This window comes from Ambystoma mexicanum, chromosome 1q, assembly GCF_040938575.1.
Source record: "Ambystoma mexicanum isolate Mex_15411 chromosome 1q, UKY_AmexF1_1, whole genome shotgun sequence".
NCBI classification, from domain to species: domain Eukaryota; kingdom Metazoa; phylum Chordata; class Amphibia; order Caudata; family Ambystomatidae; genus Ambystoma; species Ambystoma mexicanum.
In genome coordinates, this window is record NC_090922.1 from 449,346,347 (window position 1) to 449,367,569 (window position 21,223).

Genomic DNA, 21,223 nt, shown 5'->3' on the forward strand with positions numbered 1-21,223 from the left:
GCCCTGGGGGTCAGAGGTAGTTGCCATTGTTGTGGTCTTGTCATGCCATGGTCCTTCAGCTGTTCATTCACAGGAACAATCTCACTAGAGCGTGGAACCGCCGACCAACCGGACCCAATCGTGACACGGAAGGGGACCTCTGCACCAGCAACTCTATTAACCACTCCCCCTGCTCTCCCTGTAGTACTTCCCTACCTCCCCCAACGCCGCCGACGAATGGCTTAAAGGGGCAAAGAACTAACCCTGCCTCTCCCTTGCTGGGTCTTTATTGATGGAGTTCTGACCAAGGATATGCCCCCAGGCCTCCCTCTAAGGTGGTGGGGATTGGGAGGGGACTCTGCTTTGCTTGCTGTGTTTTTGCATTCCTGGAACACTTATTTATGGGTTGGCACTGCCAACACTTGTTCTGCGACTTTAAAAGACTCCAAGCACCCTATAAAGGGGGTAGTTTTGTAACTCTGGGCGCTCTGCCTCATTATCAGGGAAGCACCTTTTAGTTCTAGGGCCTTGCATTCATGTTTTAATTCGTTATACGTTACTTAGCAGTTTCTCGTCACATACTTTTATGCATTAGTTTGCTAGTCTTGCTTTTTACTTGAATCTGATCTAACTGTCCAAAAGGTAAAATGGTGATCTTTATCAAGAGCACCCCATGCTGAATGTATCTATGTGCATAGTGAGAATTTGGGAATTTTACTTTCATTGTGAATAGTTTGTTTCTAGGCCTAATAAATAAATAAACGTATTTCTATACTGTATAACTTGAATTATTAAAAATGTTCTCCGTGTCTCATTGAACCATTCACCACACCCACACACTCCCGATTCTAGGCCTTGTTCCTCAGTTACTTATCATGTTAGTTTGGCTAGACTAGTGTCTTTTTTTTCCTGTTCACCAGGATGTGGCCTCTCAGAACCTTCCGACAGGGCTGATTCAGAAATTACATCTTAATAATCTGGATAGGAGAAGATACATATAAAAGGCCCTGCGACGATTCCAGAGAAATTGCACCCACCAACCCCGTACTCCTGTTGTCTGATATCTGAAGCAGAACTTGGGCAGTTGGCCTGTCCCCGCAGAGGTGAACATTCCTGGGAACTCTGGACTACCCCGCTCAGAATGCCACATTCTCTGAAACCCTGTGGTGCACTGCTTTTTGAGTTGACGCTCCACCCACACCCCTACCCCATGTCCCTTGCCAGGCCCTCAGGCAGTCTTGACATCGTTGGCCCCCCCTCTCACACCCATGCTTGTCACCACCCTCTAAGAAAAGCATGTCTGTTCTGCCCATCACTGCCATCTCATTTCAGTTGGAGGTGATCTGCTTCGGCCGATACCCACTGCTCCTGGTGAGACCATTCCCCAAAGGTGTATGTGGAATTGTGATACCAGCCGCCTCAGGTGGTGTCTGAACCATGGCACCACAAATGCGCACAATGCAACGTGACCTTATACTTGTAACCATGACTTGGCTACCGCTGCCTCCTTCCGCTCTGATTGGGGAAATAGAACCTGTATATTTTGCTGCCAGTCTAATGGCAGGAATGCCTTCCCCTCCCTTTTGTAGAACTGTCCCTCAATTAATGTCGGCTCCATGGAGGGGACTAGGTAGTGTTCCTCTCGCTCCCCCTGCCTTTTTGTATCTGTCATCACCATTATGCCATACGTTACAAGTCCTTTTGGGACGAACTACTGTTGCCTCCCTGAGCAAGACCTGACCAGCCAGTCATCTGTGGAAATATCTGGATTCCCACCTGGTGAAGAAAGGAAATGAGGGGAGCAAGAAGGGTTGTAAAATAAAACCCGTTTGCTGCCCCCTATACCTCCAAAAGTAGCACTCTGATAAGAACTTGTTTCCCTTGCACTGTGTGTCTGAGACACCGATTGATTGGCACATGCTAATACGCGTGCCTGTGATCTATGGACTCTAACCAGTCCATTTTCATAATGCACAGCATTATCTTCTGTAAGGTTTCCATCTTGAATCTGGTCTGTGCCACAAACTGGCAAACTCCTTTTAAATTCAGAAACAAACCAAACTTGCCCATTGACTTGGGGGTCATTAATATTATAGTAGTCTTGACCTTGCCCCCCTCTCTGCCTGTGGAACCTTTAATATTCCCTTCTTCACAAGTAACTTCAATCGTATCACTTCGACCCTGTCTACTGCACTGGCTTCCACTGCAAGCCTGTATCGTCTTCAAATCCTGCTGCTTCCTCTGCAAGGCTGTCGCCCTGAAGTCCCCAAGATGCCTCCCTGGGAAAAACCGCATCACCAGAGGCCTATAATCCACCAGAAGTAAGAGCATGTGCAGAGTTGAACTCTGCCAGTGAAGGAAGGAAAGAACCAGAAGGCCGGCCTTCTCGTCTACGCTCCAAGACTCTGGAACCACCTCCCCGTCAACCTCATTCTCTCCCCCTTGTTTTTTCAGTTCAGGAAGAAGCCCAATACCTGCCTCTTCAACTAATGGTTTCCTCTCCAATAGCTAGATCCACAAAACCTCATCTCCTCACCCTACCCGAGACTGTGCTCCCCACTGTTTCCTCCCCTGTTAGCTCACCGCTTCTCTGCTTCCTTCACTGTGAGCGCCCCCACCACCCCAATTATTGTAAAGTGCTCTGTTGCTTCCCGAGGCTAGGTTCATGCTCCATAAATACCCTAATGATTTGCACAGAGCCCTTCTCGTCTTGGTCCTGCTCCTTGAACAGGGAGCCATTATTGTCCCTGACTGGGTAGGAGGAACCTCAAACTCTTATCTTGTACCAGCATATCGTTCTGATGGCCCAGGCATCAGTGGACAACTTTACAAAGTCTTCCTTGGCTCCTCTTTTCTTGTGAGACCCTGTATGTAGATCTCATACTTTACTTAATTGATTAACATTGGTACATTGATTCCTATGGGCCCATGGACTAACACTGGTACTGGGGGTAATGAGGCTGGTAGTAGCCTCTTGAGGACTGTGAGTCATACTAAACTCCTTTTGGACATTGTGGACTTGTGTAAACATTTCATGACCCTTTGAGATCCCTATTCATTATTTGTACTGTATTCTAAAAAGTTATTAATAGTTACTTACCTGTACATGTTTTGTAGCCATTTCTTTTGTGCGCATAGATGCTACAGTTTACTGATCTAATGTGTGGGCATTCCCTTGTGTATTTTCCAAAGTGTTCACTGTATATTTTAACTAGCTCCCATCTTTTTGGGGGGCAGTTGCCTTGCTCCAAACACTCTTGTAGTTTTTTTAAATCTGGGTCCCAGAGTGAAGGCGAATGAAAATCGCCCTACAAGGAATTCATGCCCCGAGTTGCATCTCTAAAGTCGTGGTTGGGGGAAAGGATTGGGAGGGTAAACCCTGAGGGGAAATGGCAGAAGGCTCGCTGCAAGTCGCAGCTTACGTATTTCATCCTTCCACTTCACATAAAGGTTAGTTAAATGAAGTGATGTCTTTGTTCCTGGCCCAACGGTTGCTTAATGCGAGTTAAAAGTATATTTCACATTGTAAGTTGTAAGGCCAGATTTGTACATTCAGGTTCAAGGCTGTCTTTTGGGGCATAATGTGGAAACCTTGCTTTATCACCTTTATTATTTGCAGTGTGGTGTAAGGGGGCTGTACAGTGCTGGACAATGTAATGTAGCTTCATAATTTCTACTGTTGCAGACACGCTTCTGTGCCACGATGATGAACTGGAGGGAAGACGCATTGCCTTCATTTTGTACCTGGTTCCTCCATGGGATAAATCTGATGGCGGCACATTGGATTTGTTCAGTACAGATGGTATGCATTTTTATATTTTGGAGCTTAAATGCAAACTCAAATTCTCAACTTGTCAAGCTCTCTTCAAGCCAACTGATTTATTCCACATCCATACAACGCAACACCAAACACTCGCCTAGTTTCAGTGCACCAAAACCTTACACATAGGCTGCACAATTCTGTTAAATGCAACGCCCACCAGACTGCATTTCTGAGCGGTACTCGCACCTCAATTAAACTTCCACTCTCTGGTAACCCCATTCCTTGGCGCATGTCTTCACTCAAAACAAACTCCAAGATGTTGGGAATGGCTTTAAGACCCGAATCTACTACTCTCCAAAGGATTGCTCCTGGGTCCCCTCTCAGAATAATTAGAGAACAATAATTAATCTTCTATAATGCGCTTAATTCTGGAGATCGGTCTCTACGCACGGAACCAGGATTCAACCCCCTGTTGTTCTGCATTGTCCAGCTTCCAAGACAAACACGTTGACCCTGAGCTATCAGCTCAGCGCTCCAATGGTCTAAAGTTCAGTCTCTCTCATCCCAGATGAGTGTCGGCCCCAAAGGACTGTGCAAATGTCAGATTTTGCTCTTTCTAAATACAGTAATGTAAGGCTACGTGAAGAGACACTATCCTTAGACACAGGGTATGTTTTTAATGCATCTGCACATAACTGAATGCGAGACAGTCGCAGAACCCTAACTCCCCCCCTATTGTGGGTTGCGGGTGCAGGGCCATCCCCCCAGTAGTAAAACCTAGAAGTATAAGAGGATCTTCTACCAGATATAGTCTTGAGTGCAAAAATGACGTGCAAGTGACACATGTTGGCACTTTATAGTGGTGGTAACTTCTGCACACAAAGGTTAATGGTAACATTTCTTTTGTAACACTTGCTTCGTGCTGTTATCAGTTTAGTTTTCGTAATGAGTGATCAAGGTAGGAAATGGAGGAAAATGTATGACACTTTGGTCTCAAAAGCCTATCGGAGCTTTTACACTACTTTTGCCCAGCTAAAAATGTATTCTATACATGAAGGAGTGGCTCTCGATCACGTTGCAGTGTTTTGTTTGTACCTATCCACTTCAAGGCTGCTATATTTCCTGGTAATTTACTCTTTTGCAAGAGGGTGTGAGGGAGATACCGGGAACGTTCCCAATTAATAGATGCATGCCTTTCCAGGACACACACCTCCAGAGAGGCTCAGCTGTGCAGATTTCGAAACAAATGCCTTAGACTCTGGTTGCAGAATCTTTAGACTCTCTATTGAATATTGAGCAGTAAAATTAAAATAATTTCCTTGATGGGTGCCATTGCACTCACTGTGTACCAAGCCTCTTTAAGATTGTCTTTTGTAGATACAAATATTTGTCAGAGCTGCATAGGCTCTGGTCCTTTTATTCTCCAAGCTTGAAAATCTTTCATATGTGGTTCAGATGGCAAATGTTGGGAGCTGTTCTGTATTCAACTGCATCGCACACACTGGCTTGTTTTCAGTATTGGCACCCGTTGGGAAGGGTGGTGGGGAAGCCAGTCAGGACGCCTGCAACGCCGGCTACACCTCATGGTATTGCCCGCGTTCCTAGCCTCCTTTGAAGCGGGAGGCTGACATTTTCCCTGCTGAGCATCTAAGCCCTCTGTGGCCTGTACCGCTCCCTCGCTCCTGCCAACCTCCTCCCCGCCCCACCCCATTACCATTTCTACCTCCTCCACACACACCAATCGCAGCCCTTCTTGCATGCGGCCGCCTTCTCATTTGCCGGTCCCAGAATACTTTCTATCTTGGGCTCTCCCCCGACCCCTTCAGCAGTGGCTTTTAGTTTTTTCCCCCCTCTTTTTTTAAACCCCACTGCAACCGTGTCGTTTCTCAATTTGAGGAAACAAACCACTATTCACACCCAGGAAAGGTGCTGGGGTGCAAATAGAAATAAACCCCTCCGCGGTAGGGAATTACCTGTCAGTTAATGGACCAGGGCCCATGTTCAGGCTCTCGCAAGTCCTCTACATAGAAGGAATACTATTCCTCCCAGCTAAAAGCTGAGATGAGTAATACATATTTGATTTGGAGTTCCTTGCCTAAGAGGGTGGGAAGGGTTGTTAGGCAGAATCCTGTGCAGTTCCCTTGGGGAACACTGCAAAAAGATTAAGACCACAGGAGTAAGCAGTAAACCCAATTGGTAGCAGTCTGCACCACCCAGATTTACCTGCTGTGGCTGAGCAGTCAGACTTCTCTCAAGAAGAGTAGGGCAGTATATAGAGCATACACAATAGGGCCAAAAACACAGTAGAGCAAACAAACACTGACCAGAGCTTTGTATCAAAAGTATATAATTATTTATTTAAAACACACTTTAGGCAACACACTAGCACTCTAAGTCAAAAGCAAGTTAAAACAGTCAGGTAAAGTATAAACACCTCACTTGATAGACAAGTCAGGGTTAAAACACCACTATTTGTTAAAATAGATGTGAGCGCGTAACCTAGATGGCACTCCAATAGTTAAGTTAAAGGGAGAGAAAAGGGCAGGGCATAAAAATAAAACAGTTCCCAACACTTTTAGAAGTTCAAAGCAAGGGAGTAAAGGCAGTATACACTGTAGAGCCAAAGTTCATAGGCCAGGCCCACTTTAAATGGAGCAAAAGTCTTTGCAGAATGTTGAAAAGAGGTTGGGGTGATTCACAAAGTAAAGGTAGAAGGTCTGGGACCAACCCAGTTGGAAAGCCAAGGATTTAAGGGTCACCTTTAGCAATCCGTGGAAAGGGAGGCCAGGCAGAACACAGTACCTTAAAGAGAGAGGAAGCTCTGGCAGTGGCAGTTGTTCCTGGCAGTGGTTTCTTTTATTCGCGGTCAAAGTGGTGAAGCTTGGCTATCCGGTCGCCGGGGTGCTTGGCACGGGTGATTCGACCAAGAGACTTCTTTGGAAGGCGAAAGGGGCGAACTGGTTGATCCCACCAGCTCAAAGGAAGAAGACTCGTCCAGCAGAAGATCTTCTCTTGTCGTTGGGAAAGTGGTGAGTTCGTTGCAGCAGGGCTCCACCGGTGGTGTCGTCGTTGCAGATGGCTCAGCTTCTTCCCTCTTTGGATTCTTAGGTCCTGTGGCGACTTCTGAAGTGTCCCAAAAGCCCTGCTTTTATGCAGAAAAACCCCCATTCAACAGCCTAGCTGTCACTCAAACATGCTAAGTTGTGAGCCGGGGCGGCTCACCACTGGCCCAATCAGAACAGAGTGCGACTTGAGTTGCTAAGGCAACGCAGTCCAGGGTGCCAATTCCCCTCCCCACACATCCTCTGGAACCCAGACAGAGTGGCACCATTTGGAGGGCTTCTGTGGAAAAGCCCGCCAAAAAGTGGAACAAAGGGCCCACTTTTTACAGAGACGGACACGAACGCCATTTTAGAAAAGAGTTCTGGCAAAAAGATCCAACCGTTGATTTAATATTAAATAAATAAACCGGCGGTATCTTTAACATTGCACCAAAAAGTGGTGCGTTTAAAATCAATGGGAAAATCCCATAGGAAATATTCTGGTGGAATATTTTGCGTGGTAACCACTGCCACCAGCCCGAAACTCGACAAGGGGGGACTGGACAGTGCCCCCTTGGAAACAGACCCAGGGGCAATAGAATTAACCCCTTCCAGTACTTCCATAATATGATGGTTTGTACTGGTTATGTTCACAATTTGGGACTAGTAAAGTCAATGGTGACTTTACATGCCCTGGGAGACAGTAGTCAGTCCCAGGGTATGGAGTCTATGGTTGGGGGTCACTATGACACCCCTCTTCACTGAGGGTGCTGTGTAACACATACACAAAAAAACAGATGATGCCCTATGGAGTAAAATACCCCATAGTCCATAAGCACAGTCAGAGACATACCTCAAATCATGCCTAAGAGTGGGAGGAAAAGAGTCTCACTCTTAGCAGGAGAAAAAAACAAACCCCAAAAATCCAGCAAAGCTTCTGGGGGACTCACTAGGTTTGGGAAAATTAGCCTTATAAGAGAATTCTCCCTAACAAGGGTAAGTATCGCATATGGAATCCCTTTCTTTGTGATGCCACTCTCCCTATTTGCTGATATCTTCTTTATCCAAGAGGGGTGAGGTTTATTGCTTTTGGAGCTTATAGACTTGTTAACAGGATTGTTTTAAATGCAGAATCTGCTTGAGCCATGGGTTTGGAGTTTTGGAATTGCTATCTCCTAATTAGAAAATCTATATTATTGTTGGGAAACAGTTTATATTCTGTTCCCGATCCATAGGGCAGATTATATTGACAAGTCATAGAAACATAATGGATTTGTTCTTCTCTGTATTTTGTGCAATGTTGTGGGAGTGTATTCTGTATTGGTTTGGTCTTAAATTCCTTCTGGGACCCTTTATATTCTTCTTGGCATTAATCAGGTTGTATTAATTTGTTAGAACATTTCCAGCCTGTGATGATTGAGAAGTCACTGGTCCCGGTTTGGAATTTGCTTGCCTTCTTTGAAGTTTCCCCAGTTTCCTATCATCAGGTAAGTCATGGCTTCTTACTCTAGTCCTGTTGTCTATAGGTGGCGAACTTGAAGCTGTAACCTGACATCTGACGTTTTATTCTTTTGCTTCCATTACTCCTGTTTTGTGACCCTCTATCTCACTGTCCATTAGTGCAAACCATGTTCCTGTCTTTCCATAAGCTAAGCAATACTTGCCTTTTCTTTTCTGCTTTCCCTTGATCCAATTACTTGCATTTTCTATTGCTAACTGTTGTTGGCCTGGCACCAAGAAACCCTCTTGTAGTTGTACAAGTGCTTTAAGTTTTTTTAACATACATGTTAGTTCAAAATTTCATTTTAGGATTCTTCTGTTCAATTTTATGGGACCCCTAAACTTTTCTTTTTCTCGGCTGGCTTTCTTGGATCTTTGACTTTATTATTGTGAACAGAGGTACTTCTACTGGAGTACACCCACTTACTGCAACCCTTTCATATGCTGTACAGTCGTAGCCTGCATGGCTCTTATAACCATTTTAGTTGTAGGGGGATTATATCACTCTACATTTGTGGTGTGGGAGTAGGCTGGTAGCATCTGAAATCTAGTTTTGCTTTCATCAGGGATGCAGTCATTTGTACTGCATTGATAGCTGATTGTAATAGAATGATACCCCTACATTCTTTGAAGCTCTAGGCCCGGCCATTTTGTTTGTGCAATCCCTTTGTCTAGGGGGACCACTACCAGGACTAAAATGGCTGTTGTTGGCTACTTCTGAACACTTATTAAATTCAAAGGTCTGTCCATTGCGCATACCACTAATCATTCTCTAGCGCGAGCAGTTAATACAACATATTCATCAGTATCAATATTTAATACAATATAATAGTTTCTGATGCTTGTGGATCTGCTTGGAATCACATGCTGTGCATGTAGTACGACATCTAGTGGTAATCGCGGAGTATTGCATCTTATTTTCAAAGATCCAAAGATATGTTGACATGGGCGTGACTGTAACACTATCCCTAACGTGATGTGTAGTGTACCCAAAATCCCTCATGCGCCGAGGTCCCACCAGATCGTTTTTTCCGCCAACCTAGTTGGTTGCTTATGCGGAGCTCGTAAGAGTTTATATTGCTATATCTATTCCTACGGCCTACAGTCGTTTAGAAAATTTCGACCACCATCTCGACGGCTGTATCGTGGGTTGCCTGCCGCTGACGCCTACATCTAGGGCTGCTCGGCGACTGTTGACCGCGTTGCCTTGGCCCTCAGGCCTGGCCTTTACAGTAGGGAGAGTGAGGCCCTGTTTTGTTTTCTTCTCTCTGAGAATGATTTCTTTCACTCCCCTTTCTCTCTTCTCTGTCTGGCTGCCGCTAACCTCTGCTATGGGGAGGACTCCTTTTAAATTCTGTCCGTCTTGTACAGGCACATTTCCCTGGAAAGACACCCATCGCCAATGCAACAAGAGTCTACCTCGTGACCACGACGAATGCTCGTGTAAGGCCTGTAAACTCTTTCTGCCCAAGGCACTGAAAGACAGGCAGACTAAGCGGTAGATGGCCTATGCTATGCAGACCGAAAACCTTTCCCCCGTCGGCACTTCAGACGAGGAATCAGTCTGCACCCATGGCTCTGATTAGGAAGCCATCGACCTTTCTGCGGAGCCTACACGCTCCCATGTGCCTGGCCCCGGCCCCCATAGACCGGCCGCCATCACTGTTATGGGGAAGTCACACCGCAGCGACAATGGTACCCACGCACCACATGTACTTAAGAACACCACCCATAAGACCTCTTCGGGGTCTTCGAAGAAGGCCTCAATGCCCGTAGGCCCTCCGAAACTTTCAGCGATGCCGTCCGAAACTTGCGGTTCGGTGCCCTCCCCGCAACCGCGGCATGCGAATGGGCATAAAACTACCTCTGGAATGGGCGGTTCTCTCAAAACTCGCACTACCGTCAACATACCGTCCAAAGGCGCTCTAACGCTGAAGGACTCGGTGGTGTCGCCGACCGCGGCCACGACTATAGGCACGCTGAAATCCTCTACGTGTCAATATGGCTTCCGAAGCTTCAGTGGCCGGAGACACAAGAGACTCTTTCTACCCTTAGGGACTATTCTGAGGCCCCCAGCCCTCTTTCTGAGTGGATAACCAAATGCTGTTCAACTCCCAGAGCAGCCAACCATTTTACGCACAAAGCCACCCCTGACTCTGACTTTGTGGAGGACATCCTCAAGGAAAAGACTCCGGTTAGCCAAGCCTTTCCCTTATTAAATTCTATTAAAAGATGCCTAGCTCCTTCCTTACGGTCCCCTTCGCTTACGTGGGCAGTTAATCTCTGTGTGGAAAAATTGTTTCGCCTGATCCCCTTTACCTTAGGTGTCTCGCCACACAGGATTCCCTGGTCGTAACAACCACACTCAAACAGACAGGGGCAATGTTCCCTCTAAGCTGCGCGTGTGCGCTTGCCCAGCTTCCTTCTGGGTGCTGCTCAGAAGATTTTTAGCAGCGCACACAGACAATTCCCACCTATTCAAAAATATTTAATAAGGCACAAGCCACAGCAATTACCTGGCATTTTCTTTCTCTTAAAATAAGCAGCTAGTCTTGATATTCTGCTAATTTGCATTACACTACTATGCACCGAAAATCCCTAACAGCAAAATACAACACAAGAGGTTAAAAACTAATATGAAAAAGGGATTCATGAACAGAAGAATCTAACCAAGGTCTGCTTGCACACATTAACCGAAAAATGTTCACTCTCCACCCATGACTCCTAAACCTGACTCTACCACACTTTTACCTTATGACTCTAACTTCTGCCCCAGAGTACATTAAGATACTACCAGACAACTGTGACTCTTCCTCTCTTGGCTCTGCGAAAGGTTAGCAGACGTGTACCTACAACCACTTGTTTTATGCTTGTTATAACATGAATAACGTTCACAAGCCAGAATTTCTGTTACTCATTGTGCCTTACCAAATGCGTCACCCACACTATATAATCGAACTACCATCTCAAATATCGGGTACTGACTGTAAGTAAGCAGGCTTTTTGGATGTGTAACCAAATCCCATACTTCCTCCTCTTTGTACATATGTCACGCAAGTGCTTTGAAGCGGCCCCCTTGTAAGTTAACGCATTATAAAACTCAAATATTAATTTGCCCTCTAAAGATGTTAAAAAGACAAATGTGATGCTCATTGTCTCCTACTTTAGCATTACTAACATTACCCTATAAGTAAAAAGCAACATTGCAACATCATTTACTTAGCCTACAAGGGATTATGGGTATGGACTATGCCTGGGATTACTCGTCCATAGTATCAGGGCACCGGATATTGAAACAGGAGAATGATTTTCACACAATTTGCATCGTTTCCAAGTGTTCAGAGTTCCTTTGGGCATAGACCTTCACATATTATATGGTATCTCGCTTCTATACAAAAATAGTTTCACTGAGCACTTGTGTAATCCTACACAATGATATAAGGATGGGGTATGTTGCAAACAATCTTGTATGCACTGCAAAATAATTGTGCACATGCAGAGTCATTACATTCTTAAAATGCACATCATATGTTGAGGCATTTAAATATGCCTTGCTTGCAAAGTATTGTGGGTCTGCAAATATCCAGTGAGTGTTTACTGCTACAATTCCTCACTTTTTACAGTGCTCTATCAACTAGTATTGGAGGCAAGCACAGGGGCTGGGGAAGGGTATGGGTGGAAGCATCACTCCTTGCGGGTGATGAACAAAGCAGCAAATTTCAAAGACAAAGTCAGACGTTTCGCTATTAGACTGAAAGAAATGTGTTGCCTGTTTGCTAAAGGATAGGAAATTCTAGTATCCATCTAGACAACAGCACCTTCTTTTTCTTTCTATGCTCAACTGCTGGGGGTACAAGCAGGGCTCTAATCAGATTTTGCTCCCTACTTGGAGTCAAATGATTTTTCTGGGTGTAAAAAAGTAATTAGCGTTAGCAATAAGGATACTTTCTGCTTATTAAAAGATGTTCTTTCCCCTTAAAATTCCTTTTGAGATTGGGCATTAATATTAGAGTTCCTTCCTATGCCACTGCTCTAATGATCACTAATTCGAAAAAATATCAGTGGAGCTTTGTGGGTTGAAGCAATGATAAGTTCATTGTTTCTCGTTTTTGTTAGGCACATTTTCCTTTTTTTAGGGAGTAAAAATGCATAGTGCATATGTCTCTTGGCTCTAAGGCTGGTGTTATCACTACCCACAGAAGAATGTAATGTGGATAGTAAGCAGAGGCACAGGAATTTTTTATCATATTCTAAGGTGCAGTTATTCTGATGCAATTATCCTTACACAAATTATTAGAAGCATGTTCTCCTGACCCTTGAATTACTTCTTTAATGTGGCACTTATGCCAGAATACCACCCAAACGGATTACTGTTACCGCCACTTGGTCCGGAGGAATTTCTGCCAGATTACAACTGGTGGAGACGGTGTAATTCCCCATTCATATTGAGTCCATATTGGCTTTTTTTTGCAGAATTACTGCAGCAGAAATTCAGACGATTTCGAAGTTGAGTTGGAGGATTTACCTACAGGATTTTCCTGGAGGCGAATACTCCACTCCAGGCCCCAAATCGTAATTTGGTGTAATGGTAAAGTTGGCGGTAATGGAGTTACCGCCAATTTTACCACTTACCGCCAAACTCGTAATGAGGCCGACATTTTTCTCTGCGCAGAAGTACGTTTGGAAGGTACTGTGGCAGATATTGAAGTCTTGGACTGGTTGATGAGTTTTCTGTATAATCACATATGACATATTTTATTTTAGCCTATGTGTTTGGAAAAAGTGTTGTAAGATTTTTAAAGAATTGCAGTGGCCGGCAAGAGGAAATTCCAAACTCTCTTCTGCGACGGTAGCTCACAAAGTGCCTTACCTAATTCGTTGGCACATAGAAAATAATGTGCGCACAACAGCCAACCGGTTCCACACATAGAGAAATCTAATTAGAGGGGACGTTGGACAAGGGTACCAGTGCTCCCGGCAGAATCCCCTCCAGACAAAGAAAACTTTACACCCTTGGTAAGCGCGTCACCCTCTCTGCAGCCTACTCCATGAGGATTGCCAACAACCCCACACTCCTTGCGAGCTACAGTGATGTTCGGTGGGGCCTAATACAGGATGGCCTTCAGGAAGTTCCAGAGCCCACCTGATCACACCTGCTGATGGTCATGTCTGAAGGCAGACCAGTAACCCAGAATATCCTGAAAAACGCTCTGCACTCGGCCGAAACCGTACACACCCTTGCCCAGGGAACCCAACTCAATCCGCATGCCTGGTTGAAACTCCAGCTTCAAACCCGAAGTACAAGCCTCCTTAATTAAGAAGCCTGTGAAGGAATCTAACCTATTCGGGAAGGTGGTGGTTGACACCCTGGAAACGGCAAAAAGGGAGCACGAAACTTTAAAGTCACTTAGCCAGATTACGGCTAAACCCTTTCACGAGCACGGCGGTCCTTAACGCCCACTGGTCCTTTCATGGCCAATCCTTCTCACGCTTGCCCCAAGCTCAGTATGGCTCATAGGGTGTCCCCTGGTCCTCCGGTCAGGGCTCCTTTGGCAACTTCCAGTACCAGCAAAGAGGCTTTCGTAGGGGCAAGGGCAGAGGTAGAATCTGCTCTGAGGCTCCTAGGCCTCCACCTCCAAATGACTTGCTGGTTCGCACCCTCCCACGCTTCTCCTGCCGGGGGTCTTCCTTTATCCACGCCTGGGAAGGGGATCACTTGAGATCAGTGGGTATTAAAGACTATTGCCCACGGATATTGTATTGAGTTTCTCCGACCACCTCACTAACACCCACCGAGAAGCAGATGCCTGTCGCCAGAACACCTGCGCATTCTGCTGGAAGAAGTTCAGGTCATCAGGTCATGCTGGAAAAGGGTGCCATCGAAGTCGTCCCCCTTCTCCAGGTAAACAAGCGTATTTATTCAGTGTACTTCCTGGCACCCAAAAAGGATCTCACCATGTGCCCTGTTTTAGATCTGCGCCCTGCAAACATTTGGCTCTAATTCGGTCCAAAGACAGGCTCGTCTTCCCCTTCAACGAGAGGGTCCAAAACATGCTGTTCCAGATCCCTCACTATGCAGCCAGTCACCAGGTGTGACAGTACGCAAGGCCATGCGGCTGTTAGAGATGATGGCCTCCTGCATCTACCTAGTTCCTCGCGCACGTCTGTGCATGCGCCCCGTGCAACAGTGGCTCTCGGACCAGTGGTGTCAGGCCAGCGGACAATGGGACGATCTAGTGGTTGTCTCGGCAGCCATCGTTCAGTCTCTGCAGTGGTGGTCAAGGGAAAACCTCTTGCATGGGATGACCTTCACCACCCCCACAGTAGAATCCACTCTCACCACGGACACATCTCTGACGGGGTGGGTGGGCTCACCTCCTTCATCAGACGGCACAAGCGTGTGGTCCGCAGCGGTAGCAAACAACCACATAAACCTGTTGGAGCTGCTAGCAGTGTTCAAAGCTCTGAAGGCATTCCAGACAGACCTCCAGGGGAAGACGGTCCTAATCCTCACGGACAGTACCACTGCCATGTATTACCTGAACAAGCAAGGGGGCACACACTCTCCAGGGCTAGCCAAACTGTCACAGAACATATGGAAATGGAATCTCAAACACAAGATGTTCCTCCTGTCACAACATGTTCCAGGGGAACTCAATCTTCTGGTGGATGTACTCAGCAAAGACTTCCCACTACCCGCAGAGTACGAATGGCAGTTACACGAAGACATTGTTCTCAACGTCTTTGCAGACTGGGGCTTCCCAGAGATCGACTTGTTTGCAACTCTGAAGAATGCACAATGCCCAAATTACTGCAGAACCGCTCCAAGGGGGACGGTCTCTGGATAAAATGGTCTGGGAAATTTGTCTGCACTTTTCCCCCCGGCTTTACTCAACAAGATAGTGCACAAGATGCACCAGGAATCAGTCGCAATGATCCTAGTGGCCTCGATGTGGGCCCGGCCACCTTGGTTCTCTCACTTGATAGCAATGTCAGTCTGCCATGTCCGTACAACATGCTGTCCCAAGACATGGGGGGAGGGAAACACTCCATCCATGCCCGCAAACTCTCAATTTAGGAGCCTGGCTCCTGAGGTCATAGAGTTCAGACACCTCCAACTCCCTCAAAGATGCATGGACATAATTAAAGAAGCACGAAATCATAACACCAGACATTGCTACTCCAGCAAATGGAAACGCTTTGTCATCTGCTGCAATGCCAACAGCATCAATCCTATTGAATGCTCACCAACACATATTGTCCTGTACCTGACTCACGTACTAGATTCAGGCCTGGTTTTCAATTCCTTAAAAGTCCACTTAGTTGCACTTTTAGCTTACACCACATCCCAAAATAAGGTTTTGTGGTGGAAAATTCAGTAATCAAGGCTTTTATGGAGGGGGTTAAAAGACTTCATCCCCCTATCTCCAACCCATCTCCCGGATGGGAGCTGAATGTTGTACTGACTAGACTAATGGGGCCTCCCTTTGAACCTATGCATAAGGCTAGCCTTAAAGGCACTCACTTAAAAGACTGCCTTCCTGGTGGCAGTCACATCAATAAGGAGGGTTAGTGAACTGCAGGCTCTTTCAGTCCAAGACCCATTTGTCGCGATTCACAAGGATAAGGTGGTCCTGTGCACTCACCCACAATTTGCGCCTACATTTATTTCAAAGTTCCATGTGAACCAATCAATAGAACTACCCACCTTTTTCCAGAACCCCACTAAAGTGGCAGAAAGAAACCTCACACGCTTGATGTGAGGAGAGCGATGATCTATTACCTGGAAAAGTTAAGACCACTAAGAGAATTTTTCGTTTCAGTGGCAGCTGGAAGAGAGGGGCACCCTGTCTCTAAATCAGCTATTTCAAAGTGGATCGTAAACTGCATTACACTCTGTTACACTCTTGCCAAGAGAAATCTGACCTTCAAGCCTAGAACACACTTTACTCTGGGTACGGGGGGCTTCCATAGCATTCATTGCAAAGGTTCCTCTTGAGTCCATTTTGAAAGTAGCAACCTGAAGTTCTGTACACACCTTTACAAAACACTACTGCCTGGATACACACTCTAGGTCTGATTCTCAGGTGGGACAAGTGGTGCTAAGATATCTCTTTGCTACTGTTCCTTCTTACAACCCACCACCATCTCTGGGTACTGCTCGCTAGTTTATGCACAGCATGTGATTCTAAGCAGATTAACAAGCATCAGAAGACATGCATTACTTACCGTAATAGCATTTCTGATGATTGTATCTGCTTAGATTCACATGCGCCCACCCTTCCTCCCCTCTTGGAGTAGAAGGAACATAGACATCTTACACCCCTCTCTCTCTTTCTCTCTCTCTCTCTCTCTCTCTCTGTCTCTCTCTCTTTGTACTCACAATGTTCACAAGGCTGCCTCACTACACAGAAAAAACACAATCTGAGGGACCTCGACGCGTGTGGGATTTTGGGTACACTACATGTCACGTTAGGGATATGGTTGAAGGGAAAACCAATGTCGACGTCCCCTTTCGATCCTCGAAAGAAAGATTCAATACTCTGCGATTACCACTAGATGTCGGATTTTATGCACAGCATGTGAATTTAAGCAGATACAATCATCAAATGCTATTACGGTAAGTAATGCATGTCTTACAGTGAGTAATGTATTTCGTTTCATAGTATTCGCGGCTGAGAATAATATGAAACACTATTCTCCAGCATGGGGTCTGGCATGGATTCACATGCTCATGAATATTCCCCGTCGTCAGGCTGGGAATCCTCGGTAAAGAAAAAACCAGTATCAGTTTCGTTTCTGATCTGTCTTTCGTAGTAATAACCAATCACTGGTCTCTGCGTCATACTGACCACAGCCAATGACTGCCCTCTACCTAAGCACCGCCTCTGGCAGCCATCTTCAGATTTTTACCGCACGTTCATGTGTTGGGATCCTCGTGCTATTGCTCTCGAGCGTTAGTGCTATTTTTTCACGTTTTTTTCTCAAAACTTCGTTTTTTCGGTCAAAAAGAGCCTCAAGCTCCACCGATTCTCCATCCGATCAACGGGGACCCGTGTCGGATTCGTCTGCGCCCCTCAAGGGTGAAGATTTCGTCGAGCTACGCTTTTGGAGGACTCCAGAAGTTTCTCAGGCCCGGTCATGGCCCAGGAGAAGGGAAGCTCGACGCCCGGAAAGCTGTTCAGGGTCTGCCCTGGATGCCAGCTGCAGAACGTCTTCAAGGAGGACGAACACTCCTTTTGTCTTTACTGCCTACATGAGGACAAGACGCACGTGGAGAAGGACTGTGCGTTTTGCGGCAACATGTCGGAGCTGACCATGAAGGACCGCCATCAACGTCTCTGTCACGAGTGCGACGCGGAATTGGTCTGTGTGGCGCCGTTGGCGGCATGTACAAGGGGTGCGAAGTTATCCTTCCAAAATGGCGCCCAGTCCTTCGTGCACTGGTCCAGTCTTTCGATCAGATCAGGAGGGTGTGACTCCTCCCCGTCAGCACGGAAGAGTATTTCCCACATCAACACCGATGGACCAGCGCGTTGCTACGACTATCGTGAGCCACGCTCCGTGAGTAATTTAGGATTCATTTGGATATCCCAGACCGCTCTACGTAACCTCTTCTTTTCCTACTTTGCTTGCTTTATCCCTTTTTTCTTGTTCCGCTAGTTGCCTCCTCGCGGACCAATTCACAGGCCAGCCATTCCCGACACCCAACTCTTACTTAGTCATTTCGGCACTTGCCTCCGAGTAAGTAAGCTCATCGATTCTCACAACTCTCCCCTTCTCAGTTGAACCCGCAGTTAACCTTTTTTCTCTCCCACTCGGTATTAGCAAAGGCAGACCCATTCCACCTCTTGAACTACAGTACCCAGACTCCTCCTCTTCCATGGAAGTCACGACTTCTCACAGAAGGAATTATATGCTAGGGTAGGTACGCTACTTATCTCCCGCTCTCTTAGATCAGTCAAATAGTACTCGTTACTTAACTTTACCTTGTATATCTTCAGAACGAATTCCAGTTAAACCCTTCTCAGACTGCCGAACGCCAGCCACCTTGTTACCAACACCTGAAACCTTTTAGAATTCCTCCCAAGGTACGAAATTCCTTTCCTCCCAGCTTTTTGAGTATCTTTTACCATAAAAGACAGAACACTTACCTTTCTGGTTTGTATCAACAGTCAGAGGCAAAAAACACGGACACCGACATCCTCGACTCCTTCGTACCTCCGGGGATTGTCTCCCGACGCTCACGAGCCGCGACAGTCCTCGTCGGGAACTCTCAACGATCCCCAGCAACGAGGGTTTTTCCCGACCAAGGGTTTCCCTGACGCCTCCACTCCACGCCTGTTTCCTTAGGCTGGGAGAGGGGGACTCAGGTATTTCCCTAATATCCACTTTGAGTTTGAAGACAAGGTAAGAGAGTTTGCTGTTATTCTGATTGTCTACCTTTACCGAGATTACCTTTGCCTTAAAGTTAGAAAACCAACTTCTTTGATCGTTTGTTTGGAGCTAGAAAGATAACAGTCTCGCCAACTGGCTGGAAGGGAAGAGCCCGTCCGGCGAGAAAAAGAGGAAGAAAGCCGAGCGGTCTTCTAAGACCTTTGAGGACGCCCCGGCGACGGGGGTCCAACATAAGGCCAAGCACCGCGAGTCCGCTGGCACCGGGAGCGCCGAACGGTTGGGCTCTACGGGTGCCAGGCAGGGCGCACCCTCCCCGGCACCATCAACCACGAGCCAACGCTCTGGGTCGGGTAAGAGGAAGGCCGAGCACCCGGCGAAGCTCCTAGAGAGGCCCCGGTCGAGCTCGAAGGCGGAGGGGGAGCGAGGCAGTGTCCCCCCCCTCAAGGATAAGGCGGTGAGCGCACCTAAGGTGGTGAAGGCCTTAATCCATCCGGCCAATCCCTCTATCGAAACGGTCGCGGCGGCCCTGGCTCAGCCTGTGGAGGCTACACCAGTGGTGGCGACCTCGGGGCTCAGAGTCTCCCTGCCACCTCGGAGGGAGTCCTCTTTTGTGCCCATCGATAGGACCCCCGTGAAATCCCCCGTGGGGAAGAAAAAGGGGGGGCAGGGCATCGTAGATTCGGCCTCAACCTCGGAGGAGGAGCTGGTCGAAGTCTTAAGCCACGGCTTCGGCGTGGAAGAAGACCGACCCGTCGGGATGGATCCCGACGCAGGTGACGACGACATCGTCGAGGGTACCGACGGGGCCCCTGATCGCCCGTCGGATTCCCCTCTGCCAGCGCCGCAAGACAACTCGGCGGCCATTTTGTTGGCTATACAGTCCTTATGCTCAGAGATAAGGACGAGACTACCGTTGCCGACGGAACCTCTCCCGTCGGGGGACCCAGAACCGGGACCTTCTGGTGTTCCCCCTACCAAGAAAAGAAGGATCCACCCTCCGCCTCCTTTTCAGCCGTTGCGCCCCTTCCAGCCCTCCTCCCCGTCCACCCGAGGGGATGATACGGGGACTGACACGGCAGCGACGGGTACGGACGACGAGGTATACGACGAGGATGTACCGTCGTCGCCTCCCACCAGGGCTTCTCCGCCCGATGAAATTGGATCGTTCCACTCCATGATCACCAGGGCATCCGAGCTTTTCCAACTCTGCCCTGAGGAGAAGAAGAAGGAAGGCTTCCTTTATCAGCGGCGCGAGGCCAAGAGGAAGACGGTCCTCTCAGTGCCTCTATTGGACGACATTTGGGATGAGGGCCTCACCCTCCTCAAGAACCCTTCCACGACGCCAGCTAGAAGAGACCGGTACGAGAAGAAGTACCGGGTCCCGGACACGGCCCCCCTGTGCCTCAGGGCGCAGCCCACCCCGGACTCTGTCGTCTCCGCGGCGGCCAGGAAAAAAGCGGGGGGGGGGGTGCGGCCTCCACATCGACTTGCCCACCGGACGGCGAGGGAAAGAAATTGGACGCTATGGGACGCAGAGTCATCTCGTCTGCGGCGACGACGATTAAAGCGGCCAACGCCTTGGCTATCGTGGCCCGCTACGACAGGGAGCTCTGGTACAAACTGGCTCCCCTGCTGGACTTCTTGCCGGACGACAAGAGGGCAGAGGCCCTGGAGATCCTGCAGGAAGGTGAGGTGGCTTCGGACCACGCCATTACCGTTGCGACGGACATCGCCGACACTGGGTTCCGCCAGTTGGGCAACGGCGTTTGCCTTAGGCGGCGTGGATGGCTCAAGGCTACGGACTTCCGTCAAGACGTTCAGACCAGAGTCCTGGACATGCCCTTCGATGGGAACAACCTGTTTGGGAAAACAGTGGACGATTCCCTTCAGGCCATTAAAGCGGACACCGAGACGGCCCGGGCCCTTGGAGTTCTGCAACAACGACGGACGCCCTTTCGGAGCAGCGGAGGCAAGGGCGCCTCCAAAAGTTCCGGCGGCCAAGGTGAGGTCCATCAAGTCCCTCCTCGGAATGATGTCTTCTTGCATCTACCTCATTCCCATGTGCAGGCTCCGGATGCGCCCGTTGCAGGAGTTCCTGGACGCGCGCTGGATCCAAACGACGGGCGGCTTCGAGGAGAGGATCACACTCGACGAGAGTTTCCGCGGAGCGGTCCGGTGGTGGGGCATCCGCGCGCATCTGACGGCGGGCATGGACTTCCAGACCCCAGACCACCAGGAGACAGTGACCACGGATGCCTCCCTGGAAGGGTGGGGAGCGCACACCGAAAATCTGCACGTGAGAGGCCTTTGGCTCCCGACGGAGAAGTCCCTCCATATCAACGTCCTGGAGCTCCGTGCAGTGTTCTGGGCCCTCAGGTCCTTCCTTCCGTCCCTCAAGGGCAAGGTGGTGAGGATCTTCACCGACAACACCACCACCATGTTTTACATCAGGAAACAGGGCGGAACCAGGTCCCCAGCACTGTCCAAGGAGGCGCAGGACCTGTGGCATTGGGCCGTCGCCCAAAGGATGTTTCTGGTGCCG

General features: G+C 48.0%; 1 protein-coding gene across 1 annotated transcript in view; it reads left to right on the forward strand.

The window, feature by feature from the left end:
* OGFOD1 (2-oxoglutarate and iron dependent oxygenase domain containing 1) overlaps positions 1-21,223 on the forward strand; it is a 574,156-nt gene that overhangs the window by 268,856 nt on the left and 284,077 nt on the right. The window contains exons 5-6 of the mRNA XM_069640278.1: positions 3,665-3,781; positions 8,179-8,270. Of these exons, the coding sequence (XP_069496379.1) occupies positions 3,665-3,781; positions 8,179-8,270 (209 nt within the window). The remainder of the gene's footprint in view (positions 1-3,664; positions 3,782-8,178; positions 8,271-21,223) is intronic.